Consider the following 25,090-nt stretch of genomic DNA (forward strand, 5'->3'; position numbering starts at 1 on the left):
TAGCCTACCACATCCACATATGCAGCAGAGATGACCTTTCTCCACTCTCCCCTAATTTAAAGGAAGTGCGCTTCACTCTCGATCGATGTTCCAGTGCGATTATTATGGAGACTGAAGGCGTGGACTCATGGGCAATGACAGAGGACCGCTCATCCTGTGAAATCCGAGGGGTCACACCCAACAGGGACAAGTAAGATCAATAATTAAATGAAACAAGTCTGACCAGCACTATAGTACAAGAAAGCGGCTTTTCTGAATCCTGAAAGGGGCCATTAAGCACCTTAGGCCCCCAGTACTAAATTATCATAAATAATAAAGTGTGTTTATATTATATTATAGTATAATAATATTATATTGTGTTTATAAATACATTAATTATATATGTATATAAATACATGTGGCTACATGTTTGTTTTGAAGAACCCTTGTATTTATGGTTGAAGTAGCCAACAGTTAGGGTTTAGAAATTCTCCAGAGATCCTTCTGGGGTTTTCCTTGGTTTGCAAATTACTAATCTACTGAGGTTTTGTTCTCTTCACTGTTTTTAAAACTAAGAGGATGCAGGCCCATCGGGATAGTGTCTAAATGCCCCATGTCCCCACAGGGATAAACAGTCCTTTATAGAGTGCAGCAGTAGCAGTTACAAAGGCAGCAGTTTGCAGGAGGTAAAAGTGAAAAATTAAGTCTATATTAAATTGCATATACTGTATAAAGTATTAAAAATGTTCAGACATGTACAGTGGATAGGGTAGAAAAGATTATTATTATATGCTGGTATGCAGAACTTATTTTATTACGTTTGTAATTCTGGTGTTGCGACACAAGGTGTACATAATGTATCACACACACACAGTAGGGTCCTGATTTGGTCATGAAGGATTAGATGAAGCCTCACAGTTGAGGAGGGAGTATAACAAAAATATAAAACGGGGGAAAAACCATTTTAAATTAAGCCCTTTAGAGTTAGTTAGGGTGGCAAGTAATGCTTATTTTCCTTATAGATTCATCTATTAGTCTGCGCTTAACTGTTTAATAGTTTAGTTCATAAAATAGTGACCTTTCACAAGTTCCTAGAGCCCAGGTGGCGTTTTTGTAGATTACTTGTTTTGGCTGTCCACTAGTAATAAGGCACTTGAACTGGAAAATGTTTGCCATTTTTGCTTGATAATTGACTTAAATCACTTATCATAATAGACTATTCAATTTGAACGTGGAACATTCTTCATTAATTGTTTCAGCTCCAAAGTGATTAGCAATTAGCAAAACCTAGTTTGAGATTCATCGGTTTCTTATTTATGCCCAAAGTAATATTTAAAAAACTGAAAACAGGTTGTGTTTGTTCAACGTAAAAAGAGTACAAGCTGCATGGAATCATTTATTGAAATCAGATCAGAGAGTGACTCAGACTGTTTTAGGCTCAGTATTCAATTTCTCAGTTTCCCTCTCTGGAGGGAAGAAACTGTTGACGACATCCTCAGATAGTATCGTTAAAATGCCAACTAATCTATGTTTGTACATAGCCCCTTTTTCTTTGCCACAACTGAATTTATTTTCCCCCATCGTGGGCTCAGCCTGCCACTGTGCTCATTGTTTTGTTGTGTAATTAAGCTATAAGTTTATCAAGTTAAACAATGTACTGTACATAAGGGCTTTACCATTGCCATCCATTTTACTCACTTCTACATGTTAGGAACCTTTGAGAACCATTTGCTGTGATGGATGTATTTGAGCTTTGACTTAATAAGTAAGACAAATAATTATGTCCTTAAACAAGGACTGTTAGTTAAATAGCTGCACTGAAAAACATCCTGTGTTTTATCTTCTTTGTGCAGCCAGTTTTGAAAATAGCAACGCATTGCTGTGCTGAATCAGCTTGTGTTTTGGTCGTTTCAGACAAAAGTAATTGATTGATTTAGTAATTTATCATGCATTTATTTAAGGGAACAAGAATAAGATGTCATATTTGTTGTCAAGAAGCAGTACAAGTGATGACAACCTCAGCGGGAAAAGAATGAAACCATGAATTTAACCTTGACAGTTCGTATGGTGCTTATGGTCCTTTTCCTCTGCTTTCATTCTGCATTTCTGTATATAGAGTTGGCTTGAGAACTTACATGGTTTTTACTTACAGTGGTTTTTGTTTCCCAGGTATCTGAATGGAAGTCATGTATTGCAGCTGGGAGGCGTCAATAAGAATATATCGTATGAATACCCACAGCTGCAGCACAAACACTATACTGGATGCATGAGGAACCTGCTTGTGGACAGCAAGGTACTGTGTGGAACAAGCAGAGTTTACTAAATATACTGTACATTTCCAGCAGGCCTGTTTATGAAGCCTGATGAATAGATTAGATGAATATATTTCTATATTGTATCCCTTTATTTTTTATTTTGCATGATGAGGATTCATGTAAATTTGATCTTTTATTGCAGATGTACAGTATATACTTCAGCACAACTGTTTTAAAAAGAAAATGTGGTGAAAGAAGCATTTAAATTATTTACTTAAAGCAACTACAAGGAACTTTCATTTGGTGTTGATTCTGGCGGACCCAATGGACAAAAGTAGTTGTGTTTCCATCTCCTCATGTCGTAAAGATCTTGATCTAGCTGTTTTGGAACAGAGTGAATATTTTTTAATACTATTTTCCTTTTTTAAACACAGCTGTAAGCATAGTTATGAGTTAACGTATTTATTTCTGGTTACGTAAGATTAAAAACTGTAATATGACAATGGTAAAACTAAGTAAACTTTGTAACAAAATTACATTTACATTACATTACATTTAAGCCTGCAATTAACAGATATGGTTGCTCTGTAATAGTAATTTTGTTTAGAAAGCTAATGCTTTTTGCATTCCCTAGTAATATTATGTCCTCATAATCTTAAGCTAACAGCAAGGTATTGCTCGGTAGCAAGGCCAACATAAAATGTTATATTACACTAAAGTCCACCATGACCTATACTTCCCTGGGGCTGTACTCAGCCAAAAGATTAGACGTGTTACATACATGTCAAGGACAAAGAGGGCCACTTCTGGACAGGCTTTGAATCCTATCAAATCCCACATTCTCTCCATCTGTTGAATGACCAACCAAGGTAGACTAGTGCTTTTGGCCATGTCCTTTCACTGTCGCTTTTTTTCTTTGCCCTAGTATAAGCCATAACCACAAAACATGCCATAAATTATTTTGTCTGATTTCACTGGGAATCGGACCAGGTGACAGATAGTAAAAATTACTAAGGAAATAGCCACCCTTCTCAGGTCCACAAGGGGAGCCTAAAAGGAAAAAGGGTTGTAATTAGCTGCTGCACATTCAACCTACACTGTTTTTTGCTGGTATGACATTGAGACTGTTTCATAACCAGTTAAAAACTCCTTGTAGTATGTTAAAATTTAAGCAGTAATACTATAATGTAAAAATACTTCCTTACACGTGATTGACCTGCATCCAGAATTGTACTTAAAGGTGCTTTGTGGACTTCTCCTATAAACATTGTCTACATTCAGGGTTTCTGACTAAAACTTGTTTGTTTTCATGAGGTCAAACACAAATATGTTGAGGGTATTTCCTTCCTCATAAAATATTTATAAAGCAAATGTTTTAAACATTAAACCTGCATTTTATGTCTATGTTTACTTGCTCACAGTCTTCTTCTTTGCATTTTATTTGGGCATTGATTTATTTCTTGGGGTATGATTGCCACCTGTATCAGTGGATTAACATAAAACCATTTGCAGGAATGTGTATTTGTGCATATTACTGGTTGCACTCATAACAGCACTGCTCTATAGCGCTGCTAGTGGTCAGAAATTCTACAGGGTACCTTAAGAACAAATAGTAAAGTAACATAAAACATAAAGTAACATCACCAAAATATACTTTAGTCTCAAAAAACAAAAGTGTTCGTTAAGAAGCAGAATGACATATATAATTATAATAGTATTATATTACATTATTGGATTATTTTAAAGGGGCTATATGTAGTGTTTTTTAATGAAATTACTTATTAATAAATCAAATTTACACTGCCTTATTGTCAATGGGCTCAAATCTTTCTTAGAAATGAAGCACACGCCTATTTTCTCTGTTGCTTGCATCAGCCTCTATTCTGCTTTTAATGTGTGGACACCTGGTCGGATGCAGCTCTGTGCGCGCTCCCGAGCGTCTCTCAGACCACAGCGACAACACCACAGCTAACGACATTCAGTCCACTAACACCATAAAACAACCGGGTCCCAGCAAAACACAGACTCCACGTAAGGATACAAAACAACAATAAAGGTTTACGTGCTGAAGCCCATCAGACCAAACAGGTTCAGATGATGTTGAGTAAAAACCAAAGATTCTCACAAGTCTTTGAGTCCAAGTCAAGTCTCAAGTTTTTGAGCAAGAGTCCAAGTCAAGTCTCAAGTCTTTGAGCTAGAGTCCAAGTCAAGTCACAAGTCTCTGAGCTAGAGTCCAAGTCAGGTCTCAAGTCTTTGAGCAAGAGTCCAAGTCAAGTCTCAAGTCTCTCGTGGTTATTACGAATCACCTGCTGCGTCCAATCCAGGTTGCTAATAAAACTGCATAGCTATAAGGAATTCTGTAACTGTAACCCGCTTTTCATTTGCAGAGCACAACCATGTAATGTACAATGCAATTATTGATGGTTTATGAAATACTGTAAGTCAAAACACTCCCCAGACTCTTAAACCCAGTGTAACGTTAACTAAATAAAACTATAAAGTTACATGGTCAACAATAAAGCTGTAACCTGTTTTTAACTTAGAGCACAACCATGTAATGTACAATGCAATTATTGACTGTTAATTAAATACTGTAAGTCAACACACTCCCCAGACTCTTAAACCCAGTGTAACGTTAACTAAATAAAACTGTGACGTTGCTTAATAATAAAAAACAATAAACCTGTCTATTTTTAACTTAACAGAGCACAACAATGCAGCCTAATGTACAACGCGTCTACAATTAATGACAACTTATAAACTACTATAAGTCAACAAACCCTGTTGATTTTCAAACCCAGTCTACAGTCAAATGGTCAACAATAAAGCTGTAACCTGTTTTTAACTTACAGAGCACAATGTGCAATGCAATCAATGACAGCTTAAACATCTGTAAGTCAACACACCCTGCAGACTCTCAAGCCAGTGTAATGTTATAACTAAATAAAACTGTAAGGCTACATGATCAACAATAAACCTGTAACCTCTTTCCAGCCAACGGCAATAATTAATTAAGATGATGGCATAGACTGTATGGGTGATGGCAGCCAGCGGGACGTAAATAATTACATTAATCGACCACCACAAGTTTGGAAAGTAAACAAACGCTCATTCATCTTTTCATAATGAACAACATTCAGAGTAAACCTCCCGTAGGTCGTAGCTAAAGCAAGAAGCAAGCTAACATTAGATGGCCAATGCTGAGCTAAACATGTTTACTCACCACAGGTTACTAACCTATTTGCGTTCAGCACTTCTATGTTTGGGTCTTGCTGTATGAAGTTTTAAAGCCAAAGTTTATGATGAATGGCTCAGCAGCTGCCGCTGTTTGTCATCTCTCACGTGCGGGAATAACAGCACGCTCATCAACTCAACTCAACTCAACTCAGCTCAACTTTATTTATAGAGCATTTTCAACACCACAAGTGGAACCAGAGTGCTGTACAGAAGGTATAAAAGAGAAAATAAGAACAGAGACAAAAAACACAGCAAAATTATAACATACACAAGTTACAGAGCATTATCAAATGCTAAAGAAAACAAATAAGTTTTAAGCACACTCTGAAAAGTACTCAATGAAGGACAAGTTTTTACAGACAGAGGAAGGTCATTCCAGAGCCTAGGAGCAGCAACAGAGAAAGCCCGATCACCTTTACATTTTAAACGGGATCGCGGAACCATGAGAAGCAATTGATCATTTGAGCGCAGAGATCTACTGGATTGACAGCGGCTGATTAAATCAGTAACATACTCCGGTGCTAGGCCATGCATAGACTTAAAAACATACAACAACGCTTTGTATTGAATTCTGTATCGTATGGGTAACCAATGTAATTTAATTAACACCGGAGTAATGTGCTCTCTCTTCTTAGTACCCGTTTAAAGTCTGGCAGCTGAGTTCTGAACGAGCTGCAGCACATTACAATAATCCAAACGGGATGACACAAAGTCATGAACAACCTTCTCCATATCGTCAAAAGAGAGGATAGATTTCAATTTAGATATTGATCTAAGATGGAAGAAATTGATGGAAGACAGCATCGATTTCCCGGTCAAATTTAAGCTCAGAGTCAAAAATGACACCAAGGTTCCTCACGCTAGACAGTTTTTTCCCAGAAAACAACCCCAGGCAGTCATCATCCACACACCCCTTATTTCCAAATAAAATCATCTCAGTCTTATCCTCATTTAACTGGAGAAAGTTATTCGCAAGCCAACACTTAACTTCGGCCAAACATGCATGAAGAGACTGAACATTTATGCCCATGTTTCAGTGGTAAGTAAATTTGAGAATCATCCGCATACAAATGATACTGAATCCCAAATTTCTCAAAAATCGAACCTAGAGGGAGCATATAAAGGGAAAATAAACACAAGAGGGGTAACAGAAGAAAAATAATCCCCTAAACTGACTTCATCAGAAGTTTCCTAAAAAATAAACATTGTTCACGAGTCCCGCACCTCGAGTCCGAGTTGAGTATGAAGTCTTTCGAGGACAAGTCTCAAGTCAAGTCTCAAGTCACTGTGTGTGCGACTTAAGTCGCACTCGAGTCCGAGTCTCTAACTCGAGTCCCCATCTCTGGTAAAAACACAGTGATCATCAGAAAAGCTGGAGAAACACGGAGAGAGTCAGGTTAGCTCGACGGCTAATGCCGAGAAGTTGCTAATGTTATCCGGTGCAAAGTTGTATCGCTTTCCACACCAACTAATGCGACCCATACTATCCTGTGTACCACCGGTATTATGTCAAAGTGTTGACTTAACATTAGCCTTCGAGAAATGATGTAACTGTAAAAGCAAATGTGGAGCGATTTGTTTACAAGCCTATAGTGATGCAGCCATCTAACGCTAACAGTTACATCGGACCTGCCGCTGTTTGCTTCATAACGTTCAATTCAGATTTATTGTGGTTTTACCAATACTCAGGTACACAGCTTCTCCACCTCTCAGTCGCTGTAACTAACGTGACCCACATAATATACAACACTACATCAAAAAGGCGACAACAACACAGAGGAAGAGCCATCCACTATCACTACAGTAAAGTTACTTTATAGTGATGTGTGGATCGATCTTAAAGTATCGATATTTCTGATACCAACATTTCGTGCTCTAGGATCGATACTCATATAAAAGGATCGATATCTAAACTCAGTCATCTGGAGTGAGTGTGTGTTTTATCATAAGTATGGGAACTACTTTTCCTTCCGCCTGTCAAAGTCATCCTTGCACTAGGGCTCTGTGACGGAGCTTCTTTGAAGTGAGCCGCTGCAGCCCTTTACATTTCCCGCAATTGAATACTGACTATGGCAGTCACGTCTGGCTGTATTTTAGCTGTGAAGGCAATAATGATGCTGTGTGTGATGTGTGTGCAAAGACAGTGAAATACTTTGGCAACACCGCAAACATCTGAGATTAAGTCGTCACAATAATAGGATGATCTTATGAAGCGGCAGTTCTGAGCAGGATATTTTTATTTTTTGATGTTTTGTCATTATGTAGCTATTATTTTGAATTGGTAAGGCTACAGCCTACTCCTTATTTTTCTCATAAATACAGAAACGAGAGCGGGGAGGTCACATTAAACTACCAAGTAATACCCAGGCTGGTATTGCTGATACCGATACCAATACTTTTTACATACTTTATTTCTATTGGATCGTAAAGGAATAAAGTGGTATCGCACATCACTATTACTTACTGCGGTCTAAATGTTATAAAGTGTGACACAATCTCGTAATAAAATTCAGTCCAGCTCACTAACTGTTTCCTTATCATCCAATACATGTAAATTAGCTGTTATATTAATGAGCCTCCAGTGAAAGATACGCAGATAGTAAACTAGTTACTGAAAAGCATGTTGTCTGAAGCGGCCTCCCTGTCTGTTTATAGCCGCTGTCACTCTGCCTTTTTTCCGGGAGTGTTATTGTGTCAATAATATGCTTGCTGCGCTGAATTAAAGGTACGAAGCCAGTGTTGAGCTGCCTCTGAGCCGGGAACGTTGAAGTAACAGAGCCTGAACAAGTCTGAGTGAAAAGCCACAGCCAGCATGCCGGTGTTTCTGCGTTTATTCCAGGATTTCTGTATGAAAGCAGTTGTGTTTTGGATTATGCTCGCTCATGAGTTCAAGCAAGCATGCGTACGAGCACATGCCTGGTTCCATCCATCCATCCATCATCAACCTCTCATCCTGCGTACAGGGTAGCGGGCATGCTTGGTTCATTATTTTTAATATAGTTCAGTGGTTGTTTTAGGTGGCACAAAATGTATTTACTTTATAAACTGCCAGATAGTTTAATCTACAATACAATATAAACTGATCGTATTTTTGTGTGTAAAATCTTAAGAAATAACTATTGGTGTTAATAAATGTGGTGGACTTAAAAGTACAATATTTTGCAATATGTGGTGGATTATCAATACAGCATAAAATGTAAACACTCAGATAAAGTACCTCAAAATGGTGCAGAGCTTGAGTAAATGTACTGAGCTGTTTCTGCCGCTGTAAAATAATATGTGTATTAGCAACACATGGCATATTTGACTCTAAGTCGGTGGCACTACTTATCTTTGCCCTAAAGGGTTTCACACACTTTTGTTATGCTGCTACAAGTGCAACAACCTCATTTTGTCTGCAGACATGAAACACCTTACCAACCCACCAGTTCCGTTTATGAAGTGCAATTTTTTATTGATTTATTACAAATGATGATGATGAATTTGATGATGATAATATGTATAGTATTATAGTTTTTCTAGTGTTTTTTTAGGTTACATCTTAATTTGTGCATGGCATTTCCCTGCGTGTGATCAATAAAAACTATTTTGTCTTTACCTTAATAGTAAAAAACATCTTTTGTTTTTAGAAAAGATAAATCAGAATGCCATATATCATTAAACAACCAGCATCAACATATTTAATTTATATTATCTTAATTAAATTATAAGATGCTCAATCTGCAATCACATTTCCTTTCACTCCATCCACTATTATTACTATGCCAGAGATATCCACCTTTCAATTTCCTACAGTAGGAAGCTAGTTTTTCTCCTCTTCATATTTTTTTCCTGGTCTTCTTCTTCTTCTCTTTCCATTCAGCTGTATGACCTTGGTTCCCCTGCTGAATCCTTCAACACTGTGCCTGGCTGCTCTCTTATTGATGACCAGTGCACCAACATGGAGAATCTTCCCTCTTGTGGCAAGAGGGGTAGCTGTCACAGCGAGCGGGGCTCCTTCAGCTGCCTCTGTGAACCAGGGTTTACAGGGCCTCAGTGCGATCAAGGTAACCCTAACAAATTGCTCTTAATTGACCGTGAGGTTTTCAGGGAAAGCACAGTGAGATCTCTGTGGAGTTTGCTGCTGTAGGAAGATAACCTCGCCTTACACAAAGTGCTTTTGCGGAACAGCACTCCCTCGCTTTTGGTATCCTTGGTATTTCCCATATGACAGCTGAATTAATTGAACTAGCCTTGTGTGTTTTTGATTGACAAGTGGCTCCAGAGTTCTCCTTCGACGGCCGGAGCCACATTCAGTTTCAGCTCTTGTGGTCGCTACCTGCGCGACAGACAAAGGTCCAGGCTGGGGTTCGGACACGTGCCGCTGCTGGTGTTATCCTCGGCATGCTTTCCCAGGAGCAGAATGAATACCTACGTTTAGAGGTGAGTCATGGCTGGTCACTCCCCTCCACCTTGACAGCTCTGATTGTCTTGTTTGTGGGGCATAAAATTATAATTAATGATTGTTGCAAATGCTTGTCAGGCTAAGAGTGAGTAATACCAGGGTTAGAGACATATGGGTGGATACTGAGGGGGCTGGTGATTGACATACTGTATGTATGTTCTCCACAAGGTCTTTCAATAAGTTTGCAGAATGTTACTATTGAGAGGCTGCTATTAAAAAAATTAGGCCTCCTTTATTTAAGGTTATTTCTATGTCTGGTTAATGTTTCAATCTCAAATTAGTATGACAAGAAAGTGTGGGCACTGGAACTCAGGGGAAGATTGTGCTTAAGTGAAGGTCAGATTCCCTGCTCTGTACTTGAGGGTTTTGACACAGCTAGCTTCAAGTGGCGAGTTCAAAGGCATGTCTGCATGCATGCTGCTCACTCAACTGATGGAGCTGGTAAAGTGGAGTGTTGCTCTCACAGAACGTTTCTTCAGGAGAGGAGTCTACTTCACACAGTCCAATAATATCATGCTTCTCCTTCCTGACACTTTCCTAAGTGGATATGAAGCCAGTTTTTCTTGTCAAAGCCTTTTGTCTCATGGACTGACATGCCGAGTGTGAACTGCACCTGGAAGTAAATGGCTCTGTTAAGACTGTCACTTTTGGCTTACTCACAGGTCACCTGTTTGCAGTGAACCTGTCTCCAGTTATGGTATACTCCACACTACTGCTCTGTCTTTGAAAACATCTTGTTTTTGTGCTTGTGTGCTTTCTTTGTTAGACAGCACTGTTTAAAGCATTGGCCTTGTCTCTTGATTTTCTTTCGGTATTTACACTACATGAGGAATAACAGTGTGGTCCTCTTCCCTTGTTGCAGTCCCACAGTGACAGGAAAAGGAAAAGGCTGTAGCCTTTACTGTATGTGGGCTGTAAAGCCTCTCTGTAAAAGCCTCTCTGGAGCTGAATTGGTGAGCTGTATAAAACATCTGATGTCTGTCTGTGGCAGCATGCTGAAGCATTTTCAGCCTGGTTGTCTCAAAGCTCTTAGAAACACTTGAGCACAAGTCTGGTGTGTTTGCCAACAACAAGCCCTAATTTAAAGGGCTGTCTCTCTCCCCCTTTTTTTCTTAAGGGTAGATATGGGATGGAGTGCACACTGAATAAATAACCACACTTTCACACAAAGGTTACCAGGGGCTAGCTGGATATAAACAGCATGCAGCTCTCCAAGGAGTACGGTGTCTCTGTAAAGAAAACATTTATCCAATGCAGTCTGTAAAGGAGTTTTTTGTGAGCGACTGGCATGCACTACTTTGTCAAAGACCAGTGACCCTTAAGAACAGTAAAAATCATAGCTTTTCATTTATTTATTTTTGCTTCATATGTGATTTGAGTTTAAAAAGTTCTATAGAAATTCAGACTTTAGAAATTCACTTGAACATTTTGTGCTTAATGGTGATTGGTTAGATCTCTGGGGGCACTGCAGAAAGTTTATATAATCAGATTTCTTCCTGAGTATTGATTGAGTCCTTTGTCCTTTGCTCATTTTTGTTGTGGTCTTCAGGGCAGGATGAAGCAGTGGGGAGAGCACAGTCAGCTTTTACAGTGTGTGTGTGTGTGTGTGTGTGTGTGTGTGTGTGTGTGTGTGTGTGTGTGTGTGTGTGTGTGTTTGTGTGTGTCCAGTGGGGGAGATGCATTTGAGATGCCCATGCTGAGGGAGCAATAGTTAATGCAGGCTGGGCTGAATGTAAATTATCTTGCCCCACTGTTTCCAATTAAGCTTTGGACATGTACGAGCTGCAGTTATGGGAGCCCCTCATTGGTTGAGTCCATTGTGTTCGCTCATCCTTAACTGCTGAAGATAATTGTTGTTTCTTGTATACCTTCCCTTCGGGATGACTCCGTCTTCTGCCATGCAGTGATGTGTACGGCAGCTCTGCAAAGCGTCGTGGCAACAAAATTGCTGAATTAAATTTTACCACTGAAATTTTCATTGGCATTTTTTCTGGCAGGTTCACCACAGAGAGTCTTTTTACTGGGTAGTTAAATATCACAATTCTTGCCTGGCCCAACCTTTGCAGCCTTTTCTCCACCACGGGAGCTGGCCCACTTCTTACAAAGTTGTTATGAACTACATCTGTTTTTGCCCTTCAACACAGCACAATATGGAAGGAGTCCAGGTCTGTCAGTGTAGAATTTGTGTCACCCCATTTTGCAGTTTTATTCACACAACCATTCCGAGCCTTGAAATCCACACTAACACAGTGTTACTGCAGCTGACAGAACAGACGAGCTTATGTTGATTTAGCAATGCAAAAGTCTTCCATTTACAGTCCTGTAGTAGAGTTTTGACCCCTCATATCTGGGGCCCATTTAAAATATGGAAACATCATTATTATTTCTTGCTTCTTAGGTTCTCTATGAATGTATGAATGCTGTGAATTTCAAATGAGCAAGACTCTACTCTGCATCTCAGGTTATTCAGGGTCTGCTGGCTGTTTTATACAACCTTGGAGATGGAGACTACAACCTGACACTGCCCTACCATCGCCTCGATGATGGAGAGTGGCATGAGGTGGAGCTGGATCGGTACGGCAGAGAGTTCACCTTGCGACTGGACGGAGGTGGAGGACGACGAGAACTTACGGCCTCGCCTGGGCAGAGTCAGGAGATCATTATTGACCCCTCCGTGGTGATGCTTGGAAACTCTTTTCCCTCAGGACACAACCGGAGTTTCCTGGGTAGTTGTCTGATTACAGGATTTTAGTGAGACTGAATGAGTGGAGATTAAGATAAATGAGTGAAAGGATCATTTAATTGTTGAAAAATCATTTACATTACGTTTAACATTGTACATCGTGCCGGTTTTCGTGAAAACAATTTAATATATTAAAAATAAATAAATAGATTAATTGGCAAACACATACTCAAAAGAGTGGACTTCACAGTTAACTTGTATACTTTTATAAAATTAATGGACATATAAATGATTCATTGCTTATCTTTACCACTTACTTGTGCTTGTCCATTTCACAACCTGGCCCAAAGGTGTTTTGATCCCTTAGTTTCAAGCAGATGAGAGAAAGTGAGTCAGTGGGCCTGATCTGTGTTTAATTGATGTGTTAGACCTCATGCTTCCCACAGAGTGAGCAAACTAACCAGCAGAGAAAATATCCTGCAAAAAAGAAGTCCATGCTGACAGCTTAGCCTCAGGCTGTTTGGGTGTTTGCATGCATGAGAGCGTGTGTACGTGTCCGCAGGTGTATCAGCGAGTCTGTTTATGTGTGTCACTGTGTGTGTGTCTGCGTATTTGAATTTACACCTTTGCCATGGTGTTAATGTGTGTCCATAAAAGATTTTGCCCGAGGACTGGTGTCTTAGTGTGTCTTTTGGCATTGTAAAAGGTTTGTTTTTTCTTTTTTTCTCTCTCTCCACCAGGCTGTTTGCGAGATTTGAGGTTTAACAGGCGCTCCATCCCTCTGGATCAGGAGCAGCCTTCTGAGGGGCTTCAGGTGGTCACTTCGCAGGGCGTTTCTATCGGCTGCTCTTCAGAAGCCTGCAGGAAACATCACTGCTCCCCTCCCTTGGTCTGCGTGGACCTCTGGAGACACCACGAGTGCAGGTGCTATAAATATACAGAAAAACCAACCTAGCATGTTAATTACAGTATGCAGCTCCTTTCTGTACATCTTGTGGGCTACACATACTTTCAGAGACAAGGATTGCTATGGGTTTCCTACAGTAGGAAGCTAGAATAATTAACCTGTAAGTAACTTATTCATGACATGAAAAACTGCTACAGAGGTTTGGCACATTAATTTGAAGGCTATTTATATCGTTTGTCAGCTAATATATTTTTTTACAAGCACAGTATATTATTATTGCTCTGAAAATAAATACAACTCTTGGGTTGCCAGGTTGAGAAAAATCCTTTTAGATACTTCAGCCTCCTCCCTCATAAACTTGTCAAGTCCATCAGGTAGACCACTCAAAAAGAGCACCAGAGCACCCAGACCTATAAGTGTATACTCACTGTATTGTTGTATAAAGTCATTATTAATGTTTTATTGCATGTGACTTAATAACATTTGCTGATGGCTTATTAGGAAGAGAGACCCCCATGAGTATTTATTAATGATAATTTACCAATATTCAAAATTGGCAACCCTAAAGTTGTTCATAGTAATGGCCTAGTAATGAGCTATTAAACATTAGTAAACAATTTATTAATAATAGTCATTGTTTACAATTTATACATTCAAATAAACATACAGTAAAGATGGAAATCAAACATACAGTAATTAATACATATGATATATTACCTGTGTAGACTGAGTTTGAGTATCATCGTCTGATCAGTTTTCCTGCGACACACATCAGTCACAATCAAAGTGTCCACCAGACGGCAGGTAGGCTGAGTTCAGTGATGTCACACTGTGTGTCTAATAGTGCGTCAACCTGAGTGAATAGCAGGGACTGTCAGAGTCTCATCTCCCCCTTTAAACTCTGCAGGACCACTGAGTATCCTGGCTGTGATTTCAGGACTCTGAACCAGTGTGGGTCTTTTTTTACTGCGGTTGGATATCCATATACCGAGATTGCAGCACAGCCTCAGGATACAAAGCACTGAGAGAAGCAGGTGGCAGGGGTGAATGATATTCAAGGGAAATTTTGTGCAAATATACTGAGGGACTACTACTGCAAAGCCAAGCTTAGCAGTTTCTTTTTCTCTTTTCTTTCAGTTAAAGTACAGTCGACACTGTAAACATCAAAGAACTTATCTTTGAATCTAATATAAGAGGTGTAACTCCTGAGGGATTTATTTTTACACTGTCAACTTAGGTTTCATAGCTCTGTAGAATTCAGTTCTCCTTTTATCTGACAGCTTCCCAAGTGTCTTGTTTTTTGCTTTTCACTACTGTCTCCTCTCTGCACAGGTGCCCTCCAGGCCACATGACCAAAGAGAGCTCCTTGGGCAAAGTGTGTGTCTACACTCTGTGCGCCAGCCGGCCGTGCCGCCACGGCACGTGTGTGCCTCACTCTCCGTCCCGCTACTCATGCCACTGCAGCGAGGGTTACCGGGGACGCCACTGTGAGGTCACACTCACCATGTTCCACAACGATGACAGCAACAGCCTCAGCCTTAGCTCCATGTTTGCCATCAGCATCTGTGTTATGGCCTTTCTAGGTAGCTATGTCGACTATGTCCTCTTCTACCTGTGGTAACCCACTAACACTGTCATCATCTCCCTTCATATATTTTAATATATTTGATATGTTTTTGTCTGCCATTTTTTCTCTTTTTCATCTGTTGTATATTGATTTTCATCTTTGTGGAGTCTGTTTTTCACATCTCCGTGGTATGATTCTTGCATTTTGTTTGTTTTATCTTTAACATCCACTGCTTTATTTGTTTTCCACGCTTGTTTGGTTCTGTGAAATCTGCATACACATATCTTGTAGCCGTACTGACTTGCAATACGATTTGTTTTCCACCAGGATATGATTTCTCCAAAGGAGGTTGGTGGTTGAAACATGAAACAAATATTTGCAGTGAGACAAGCAGGGAGGGAAACATTGTATATCTTAATTTGTGATTCACAGGGAAGCTGTTAAGTCCCCGGAGAATCGGGGAGTTTCTTTATGTGTTTTTCTATATTTCTCATCACTTCTTTGTCCCCTGTCTCTTCCAATGTTACGCTCTGACTTCAGAAGTCAATTTCACTCTCTGCCGTACTTTTTATCTGTCCAAGTTATTTTATATCCCGCCATCCACTCATTTTACTCCCTTGATGTTTTTTTCTTTTGCCTTTCACTGCACATTCCTGTGTATATTTCTTTTTTCCCAAGTCACTGTAAATGTGCCCATATTGTGCACTTTAGTGCTATGTACACTGTTTGACACTGTAATCAGGGCTCACCTACGTCAAGAAGAAACTCCATAGTAAGGACTTTTTTTATCTCGTATCTTACCAAGTTCAAGTTCAAGTTCAGTACCCAGTAGTAAACATAATTGAGCATGTAATCCTTCAGTGTATTTGGAAATTTTAAATTCATCTAATAACCTATTTTTATATCATAAGTTCCTTTGTAATGTAACTATTTACTATTTATTTAAAAAAGTTAAATAACCATGATTATATGGAAAAACAATTTCCTATGAATGGCTATAATGTGATGAAAATCCAGTAAGGTAACACAATCTTTATCCCACAATGAGTGTTTTAGCTAATATTTTAATTGCCTCTTTAATGACTGACCATTTACATTACATCTGGGCAATACATTTGTGTGAGCCTGCTGGTCAGAAGTTCTACAGATGTTTAATGTTTGCTGAGATATTTGAAAAAAGATGGCATTAAACAATTCACATTGATAAATAAGTCAAAAACCAGAACACCAGAGCAGCAATAAAAAATATAGTTAAGTAAGTATAAGTTCAAGTCACAAAATCATATGATAGTGAGAAAATAATCAAGTGAGAGCATGTTAAAAGGAAATAACTTATATATAAGTAAGTAAAATCTGAATTTACTAGTCTTGGGTGTGGGAGTATGAGGTCCTTCACTGAAAAAATCTCCCTTTGAAGACTTTGACTAACTGGATGATCTAAGGGTGCACTCTGACATACAAGGGGTCATAAGTTCAGAAATGTATACCAGAGCTCGACCATTGACAGCTTTGTATGTAAGGAGTAGAATCTTAAAATCAATAAGTATAAGATGAGGGTTATGTGGTCTCTTTGTAGTGCCTGTTGAGACATGAGCTGCTGAATTTTGATGCTTTGAGTTTTATGACTGAGTGCATAGTGTTTTTTAAGCAAGAAGAAATTATTACATGGATGACCTTTTTTTATGTATGGAGTACTTTAAAAATGTTTGTGAAATCACTTTCTTTCTCTCTGCGTCAAAATTTAATTTGATTCAGGGGTATACATCTGCCTTGGTTTTGTGTCATTTTTCATTCAGTATTTAAAGTCAGCCAGACAGAGGTTCAAAAACGTTTACTTTCTTTGGAAGGTATAGTTGTGTATCTGTGTAAAATGTAATGAAATGTTATTTTTAACCATTGTGTAATTATGCAAAGTGGAAGCATACACAAACTTAAAAATGCCTAAAATTGACACCTCAAGTTACGTTTTCAGATAAAGAAATACAATTGTCGGTTTTAACTGAGAAAACAATCTGTTATTGAACTATTTTTCCATTTATTCTTTGATGAATGAATGTCAGAAAACAGTGAAAATGCCAATCAAAGTGTTCCAGATCTGAATGTTTGTTTTATCAGACAATGTTTTGAAGAAAAACTGAGAAAAGTTGAAATGAACCAGGGACTTTTTGACAACACAAAAATCTCTGTTGACCGACTCATTGATTAATCTGGGAATGCATCAGCTCTAGAGTCAAACCGGTCAAGTACTAATGACACCTTCTAATAAATCTAATAAAATTGCATGCTCATAAGCCGTGTTAAAAACTAACAGGATCAAGATTCAATATCCACCTATATCTGCTGCCAGGCGCACCTTTTTAAATATATGCATTGAAATCTCTACATAAAACACCACACCAAAAGATGAACATGATGAGTTAATTGTTAGTTTTAGGCATTGCAGATGAGGAAATCTGGTCTCCCAATGATAGAAGATTGTTTGTGAGTGGCTTGTATGTTGCACTCACAACCCTCTGTAGGGCCACATCGCTGTTTATGAGTCTTTCTGTCAGAGACAGGCTTATAAAACGCGTGGGCAATCCAATACACTGTCCCTGCCTCTATAACTGACTCAACATTCCCTCCAGGGCATGTGGCTAGTATTGGGACATCAGTTATTCTGACACTTGAGAATGAAACGTATAAAGCAGTCTTCAATATTTGATAATGAATTCAAAGATGATAAAGTGTGGCCTTGGCATCATTCATGAAAATTCAAGTGTTGCTTGCATGCAACTTAAAAGAAGGTGCATTCCATAGTTTGTATGCCGCTGCTGATGAGACATCAAGGCTCAAACTTTCCTCTCAACAAGAATCACAGCCTCTTTGTCAATATAATTCAGATTTAAAGATGAATGTGATTACATTTTCAAGCCTTAAAAAAAATAATAATAAAATAAGCTAAACCACTTTTTCTCCCAAAATTAAAGCAAAAGGAAGAACCAGTTTACCTCATGATCACCGGGCCTCAGAGATGAAAATAAAATTAAACCAGTGGTCAAGTTTAATGTATGTAGTTATACAGTATGTAGTTGTTGAATGATGACCCTCATCACCACAGGAACCACCACCATAAATACACACTCACACTCGCTGCACTAAGCGAGACTGCTAGCTGGGTGCTAAATTAAAGGGGGACTACTGCTCTGCCTCAACGTGCATTAAAAGTTAAAACGATCATCCATTATTAAGTTTTACATAAGCCATCACAGACCGACCAGAATGTGAGTTGAGTTTGTGCTACTGGCGGAGCCCTAAGAGCTGAAGGTCTGACCAAGACCCATTAGTCCAGCATCAAATCTGACATTCTGTTTTTGAAGAATGGAAGAAATTAGCTTCCCATAGCTTCCATGGGCTCTGGATGCCAAGCGATCATGTGAAGTGCCTATTCTTTTTAATCCCCCAAAGATTTATAAATAAATGATTATTTTCAAATCTTCCCCATCTCTCACCTGTCTCATTTCCTTTTGCTCATTCCTCCGTTTTCTTCTTCTGCTTTTCCCCCTAACCCTCAGTTGATGTGTCATCTATCACAGCAAATTTTTTTTCATTATCCTCAGACCGCAGCTGCAGTAAAAGGTTTAAGTGTTTTGATCAAGCTGTTTTGTAGTTGAGTGATATTGAGTGATATTGATCACTCACTGGATTGTAGCTGCGCGCACACACACACACACACACACACACACACACACACAACTCTGGATAGTAGTGGCTGCAGGTGTAGGGGCAAGTTTTTCAACAGGGAACTGTGTGTGTGTGTGTGTGTGTGTGTGCGTGCGTGTGTGTGCGTGCGTGTGTGCGCGCGTGTGTGTGTGTATTGGAGGGGTTGTGCTTCAGCCCCTCTGCGCTGTGTATCGAACTCCTCCCCCGTAGCGATGTGCTGAATATCAGCTCATCAGCTCAGGTGATCTTGAGGGTCGAGGTGAGCGCAGGCCTGCAGGCAGCACCTTGGAGCAGGTAATTCTGGAGGTGAGAGGGAGGGGCAGTGTCTGGTTGGCGCCGACCCTCATCGAGATTCTGGTGTTTTCTGTGAGGGCGCTCCGGCGCAGCGGTGAAGAAGCCAGGGCAGCTGATCAATACCGCTCTCCGTGGGCCGGCTGAGGTGCGAGAAGAGGGAAGCTTACAATCTCTCTTTTTCTCTCTGATATGAGAGCAGCATAGAAATAGAAAGGTGTAGCAGCCGAGGTGCTAAAGATGTTCCAGGCAGTGAATAAATAGAGATGATGATTTTTTAATTGAGATAACATTTTTCAGCAGAGATTAGCTCTCTGGGAGTTGTTTTTCTGTCCTTGTTTATGAATACCTGCCTGTTAGTGTGACCCCCAAAGAGCCTTCGGTGCGTTATACTCTCTCGAAGCAATTACTTTAAGAATCCAGACTAATGTGATTACCTTACATTTCTCAGAAGATTTCCAATTAAAGTGATACTTAGCACGCACAATATAAACAATTCTAGTTGAAATGGATCCCATCTAGCATGAGAGATAAAAGCCGAGGCCAGACAGAGGCCAGAGAGGGACTGGAAAATAGCAACAGTGAGGAACTTAATGAGTGAGGAAGAGAAGAAGAAAGACAGAGGGAGGTTCCAATATGGAGAGACTAAAAAAAAAAAGAATTACAGAGATAAAAAAGAAAGAGAGTGAACTCGGTAAAAACAGATAGCGAGGAAGGGAGAAAGGAAAAAGAAGGATGGCAGATTGGAGAAAAATATTGGTTGAGATTAATGGACTTTAAAGGTCAGTCCAGCATGTTGTATAATTCAGCACACAATAGCTGTGATTGATGTGTATGCTTTAGGACCTTTCCTGCTCGACTCCTGCAGCAGTCCTCTCCACGTTCAGCCGAGTCACTGAGGCTTTGAGTTTAAGCTGGGAGGAGTACAAATTCAGTTAATAGGTTTTCTAAGGAGCTGCGGTCTTTGATAAGACAGGAAACAGAGAGGCAACATCAACCGGAATAGGTGAAAAGGTGGTGCCTCTGTTTCCATGCGTGTTCCATTAGTATGTCTTGAGTGTCTTACAGGACAAATCAATGTGATGGAAAATCCAGTCTGCATTACCCATTTATTTAGAAGGCTGTTGTGCACTCTTTTACATTTGATGAAAATGTAAGATGAAAATACATAATACATACATTGTACAGCCAGTGTCGTGTTAACTAGTATTTCAGTGTTTATATGATTTAAATCGCCACTTTCCGCTCACGTTGTCAATTTCATTTACACCCAAAGATATGTTTTCATGCTCAGAATCTCATTTAAATGATGTGAGTGCTCCCGCTGTGCTGACCTGGTCTCTGGCACCCCTCAGTGTTGATGCTGGGCCTGTTTCTCTACTCGTGCTGGAGGAGGCACAAGGGCCTGAAGGAGGGTGTGTACCATGTGTCTGCGCATCACGGCGAGTGGGAGGACATCCGAGAAAATGTGCTCAACTACGACGAGGAAGGTGGAGGGGAGCAGGACCAGGTAAACACATTTGTACACTGGTATTTAGACAGGAAGGGAACAGAAGTAGATGACAGAACTCTATTGCCCTTTATGAAGTTCTCATTTCAGCTTTTATGTATTCTAAATGTCATCATACTATATTTCAAGACATTTTAAAAGAATAAAAGCATAAAAATAAGGTAGGACAGAAGCAAAACAAGTAAAAAGCAACATTTGATAGAGAGCAGTGTTTGTTGGTGCCTTGAAATGAAAACCAAATAGGCCTCTTAGTTTACTGGAGGTCGAGGAATGTGAGTTAGTTAGCTGAAATTAGGCACCAATAGCCTCTGTTTTAATAGTGCAGGTAATAGTAGTCCCCCCCCACCCCACCCCCACCCCAACCCTACCAACAAGCAATCAGATAATTAATTACTTGGCTAATCAATGATGCTCTAGTTGCCAACATCTCTTCCTACATAGTGGATCTTCTTCTTAGTCTGAGGAACGGGTTTATTTGCCAGCACAGGCATTAGCTAAGCTACACTCCTCTGACCACAGATTGGTGTCATGTGGCAATGTTGTTTTTCAGTGTCTCTTAAATTCCAAAAGAAGATTACACAGGAGAAAGAAAATGTCTCTTTATCTCTCTTCTGTCCTTCTCTCTTTCCCTGCCTTTCCCTCTGTTGGTCACTCAGAATGCCTTTAATATGGTGGAGCTGCAGCGCTCCCTCCAGCCCAGCCCAGCACAGTCACTCCGGTACAGCTATCCACAAAGTATCATCTCCTACCCGCAGACTAAGCTTCCCCAGGACAACAACAAGAAGGGGATGTCTAATGGTAATGGCAGCGCAGCTATTGCCCTGCGTCTGGCCATTCCCCCGTCAGAGACAGAAACCCTGCCGTCCCCTCTGACCTTCCGCCGCTCCCAGAAAACCCTCTCCTTCTCCAGCCAGGACTTGGCTCGCTACCTGTGTGAGGTCATCAGGGACATGGAACATCCGGGGGAGCTCGGCACCATGACCACACCGCGCCGTCCCTCCGGAAAGGAGCGCGGCCTGGCGGCAGTGCGCTCCCTCAGCTCCCTCAGTGCATCTCAGGGTTCAGAAGTCAGGCTTCAGGCAGCCCAGAGCACCCGGCTAGACAGGTTCAAAACCCTCCAAGCTGTGGTTAGCGATTTGAGAGGAGACTCCAAGACTCCGGAGGGCCAGAGAGACAAACTGAAGGAGAGCAGAGGGCAGCTGAACTGTGAGAAGAGCGGGTGAGGCTGCACTCGGAGAAACAGAACTGAAGGTTGCAGAAAAGCAACACTAATCAGAGTGTTGGTGGAATTCCAAAGGGAGATAATTAAATGTGAAATACTCTGAGACTGGGAGGTTGCCCAGGGTCTATGTGAAGTCTGCTATAAATGTACTGTATTGATTGAAACTTTGAACATTTAAGTTCTTTGATATAAAAGATGTTTACCAATGAATGATCAGATGTGATGTATTGTTTACTTGGCATTGCGCTGTACAGTATTTACTCCACAGAAAGCACTTTTCGGAAGCACCCTGTGTCAAACTATTCATGTCATAAAACTCATAAGAGTAATGTCTAGTAAGATGGCAAATGAGTTTCCTGTGAGAGAACCGGATCCTTTTCGCTTTTAATGACTCATGAAATCGTTTACGTGACAAAATGATTTTGTTTCATTTGTATTATCTATTTCCTTTTAAATAAATGATTATCTTTGATAATATTTTGAGCTTGATCTTGTTCAAACACCAGTTCACAGCAGCGATCGTCAAATCTCTCGTTTTTGAACTTCAAGCCAACTTTCATCATCAAATGCTGGTCAGGCTGGTTCTTCGTGGGGCGACATGCTCAGCAAAGTAAAGCAAGATGTCTTTATTATCTCCCACACCTGAATAATCCTTCCGTGTATTTTTCAGTTTATCTTCCTTAAGGCTATTCTTTGTGATTAGTATGACTAAGAAATAAACTGGAACAGCTTTTCTTGTCCTACTCTGCTAAAAATTAACAGCAACAAGAGCCTCTGATGAGAAAAGCAGTCATTTTTGGGATTAATCATTCACGTCAGGAGCCTATAGCCTTCTGACCTGAGCTTCTCGCAGTCTCCAGTATAAACTCATAAGCGTGGGTGTCCCAGCAGGTCGCCCTACACCATGTTTAATTAGGAATTAAGCAGCTGTGACACTGGAGCGAGCCGCTGGGGGAAGCATGCAGAGCTGCTTGTATAATGCAACTGATGGTCTTGATGTCTGTATCGGGTCGATCTACACACTTACAAGAGGCAAAGAGGATGGTTTCAACTCCCTGTAGGTCTTTAAGGAGCTTCACATTTATCCATTTGTATTCATGAGTCTTGGTGTATGATAGACATGAAAAGCCAGATCTCTGTGAGCTCATCACTGCATTCATGCTACAGTACATCTGCTTCTCTGTATGTTTATTAATGTTATTACTAAATTATCAATGTTTGATTTAGCCTTGCTCAAGCATAAGCTCTGAGATAAACTGTTGTATGAATGCACACTGCCACCTATTGGGGAGCTATTGGCATCACATTTTTTCTAACAGCTCATTACTTATGATTTACAGTTGATCTCCGCAGTTAACACAAGTGGGATTTCCCACAGTGGGAGAAGGATCCTTGAACGGGTTCACGGCTGTTTCTGGCGTCAAGCATTACAATAATTGTTGTTGTTAGAGCTTAGTTATTAGCCTCCAACATTAATTACATTTATTTAAAGGTGTAGTACCGTATGCATGATGAGTGTACATCTAAAATGCAAATATCACATGCTGCATTATTTTCTACTTATTTATAGTGTAAACTGTTACATAACAGTCTAAATTTGGACAAACAAAAATAAAATTGTAAATGGGGCTCGGGTTCTGCATTGAAATGTTTCCAGGTCTTTGGCTTCATTTAAGATGAGAGTCTACAGTTTGAAAATCCAGGATTCAATACCCTAAGCAAAACCCTGACCCCCAACTGCTCCAGTGGAGCTGCTCAAACAGATCAAACTGTGATTATACTAGGCAGCTTCGAGGTGTGACTGTGAGCATGCTGCTCTTAAAAAGTAGAGCATTTCTCTCAGCAAAACCATCCTAAATAAAACAAGATGAGAAACATCCCACCACTATTTATTTATTTAAATAAATGAAGATGTTATTTACCTTTCAGCCATTAGAGGACACTGTAAGCCCATAAGCAGCAGCACCATAGTACACAAACTGCTACAGCACCTGAGGGGCAAAGACAAAACCTAAATAGATGAGTGGAGAAACATCACTGCATGTTTTGATTCACATTCACCAAATCTCAAAGCAGAAAACATGTACACCATCATCAAAACACCAGAAGAAGTGTTCAGGGGTCTCATTTATAAAACTGCGTAGGAAAGACTCCTAAAGGTTGCATATGTACAAAACACAGGAAGTACGTGAGCACAAAAATATTATGATTTACAAAACAGTGCGCATGCAAGTCCTACGACAATTTCCCTTGATAAATCACAATCAACTTGAAATTTGCCGCATGTGAACGAGCTCTGTGTCCAACCCTTTAAACGCCCATAGATGCCTATAAATGGTCAGTGAAGTGTCCCTCATTACCATTAATATGTGTGGACTGCATGAACATAAGGACGGCAAATTCTGACAGGATTACTAAAAAAAGACCCACTTTGACACTGACGATCTTTTTGAGGAGGTTGAAGCAAGAAAAATTAAGTTGTTTGCCCACACACACAGTGCTTCTCCACCGCTATTACAAGCAATGCATCACATCCACAGCGTTTGGCTCAAATACCACAAGGCAACAAACTGTGATAACAATGTATGAAACTAAGCACTGGTATTTGCTTGACTGAGGCATTGAAAACAGCATAATTTTAAAGGTCCCGTGTGTAATACTTCTGCAGATCTAGTGACAGAAATTAAATATAAGATCCATAACTATGTTCTCATTGGTGTCGCATTTTTATTACCTTAGAATGAGCCATTTCTATCTATATTATATAACCACGGGTCACCTTACTTGGACGTTACCATGTTGCGCCACCATGTTTCTACAGTAGCTGAAAACAGACAAACAGCACTACAGAACACATTTTGTCAGTATGTTCTTCTTATTGTAGAATTCTGGTAGCATAGACACTTATCACTATGTTGAATACATACGTTCAAAGAAGAAGAAGTAATAATATCCAGCAGGGTTCGGCAAATAAGTACATCGGAGCAATTTATTTATCCATTGGCTTACTTTTTCTTTCTTCAACAAATTGATCATGAAGCGACTGTTTCACATGCTCACAATAAAACATGCTGCAGCGTGTGTTTTCCCGTGTTTGATCCGCATTCATAACCCAAGGATGCTTATTCATTTCCCCAGTATCTCAGAGGACATTTAGGGGAATCATGTTTTTTTGACGCTCTTTCAGAGGTGTTTCAAGCAGACTAAAGATTCTTTATAATGTCGTTCAGAATTTTTCAAAGTAAAAGCTCTCAATTAAACTCGAAATAAAGCATTGCTCCAACAAATGTTCT

At 39.9% G+C, this 25,090-nt stretch overlaps 1 protein-coding gene across 1 annotated transcript in view; it reads left to right on the top strand.

Annotated features, from left to right (window-relative positions):
• Positions 1-22,228, top strand: part of LOC119893830 (neural-cadherin-like) — a 59,207-nt gene extending 36,979 nt beyond the window's left edge. Inside the window, exons 25-33 of the mRNA XM_038706186.1 lie at positions 63-190; positions 2,149-2,272; positions 9,334-9,517; positions 9,727-9,893; positions 12,377-12,641; positions 13,339-13,522; positions 14,838-15,088; positions 20,421-20,575; positions 21,232-22,228. Of these exons, the coding sequence (XP_038562114.1) occupies positions 63-190; positions 2,149-2,272; positions 9,334-9,517; positions 9,727-9,893; positions 12,377-12,641; positions 13,339-13,522; positions 14,838-15,088; positions 20,421-20,575; positions 21,232-21,798 (2,025 nt within the window). The 3' untranslated portion in view covers positions 21,799-22,228. The remainder of the gene's footprint in view (positions 1-62; positions 191-2,148; positions 2,273-9,333; positions 9,518-9,726; positions 9,894-12,376; positions 12,642-13,338; positions 13,523-14,837; positions 15,089-20,420; positions 20,576-21,231) is intronic.
• The last annotated feature ends 2,862 nt before the right edge of the window (positions 22,229-25,090 follow it).

This window comes from Micropterus salmoides, unplaced genomic scaffold, assembly GCF_014851395.1.
Source record: "Micropterus salmoides isolate LMB-PRFRI ecotype aquatic unplaced genomic scaffold, ASM1485139v1 Ms_hic_scaffold_8, whole genome shotgun sequence".
In the NCBI taxonomy this organism is placed as follows: Eukaryota; Metazoa; Chordata; class Actinopteri; order Centrarchiformes; family Centrarchidae; genus Micropterus; species Micropterus salmoides.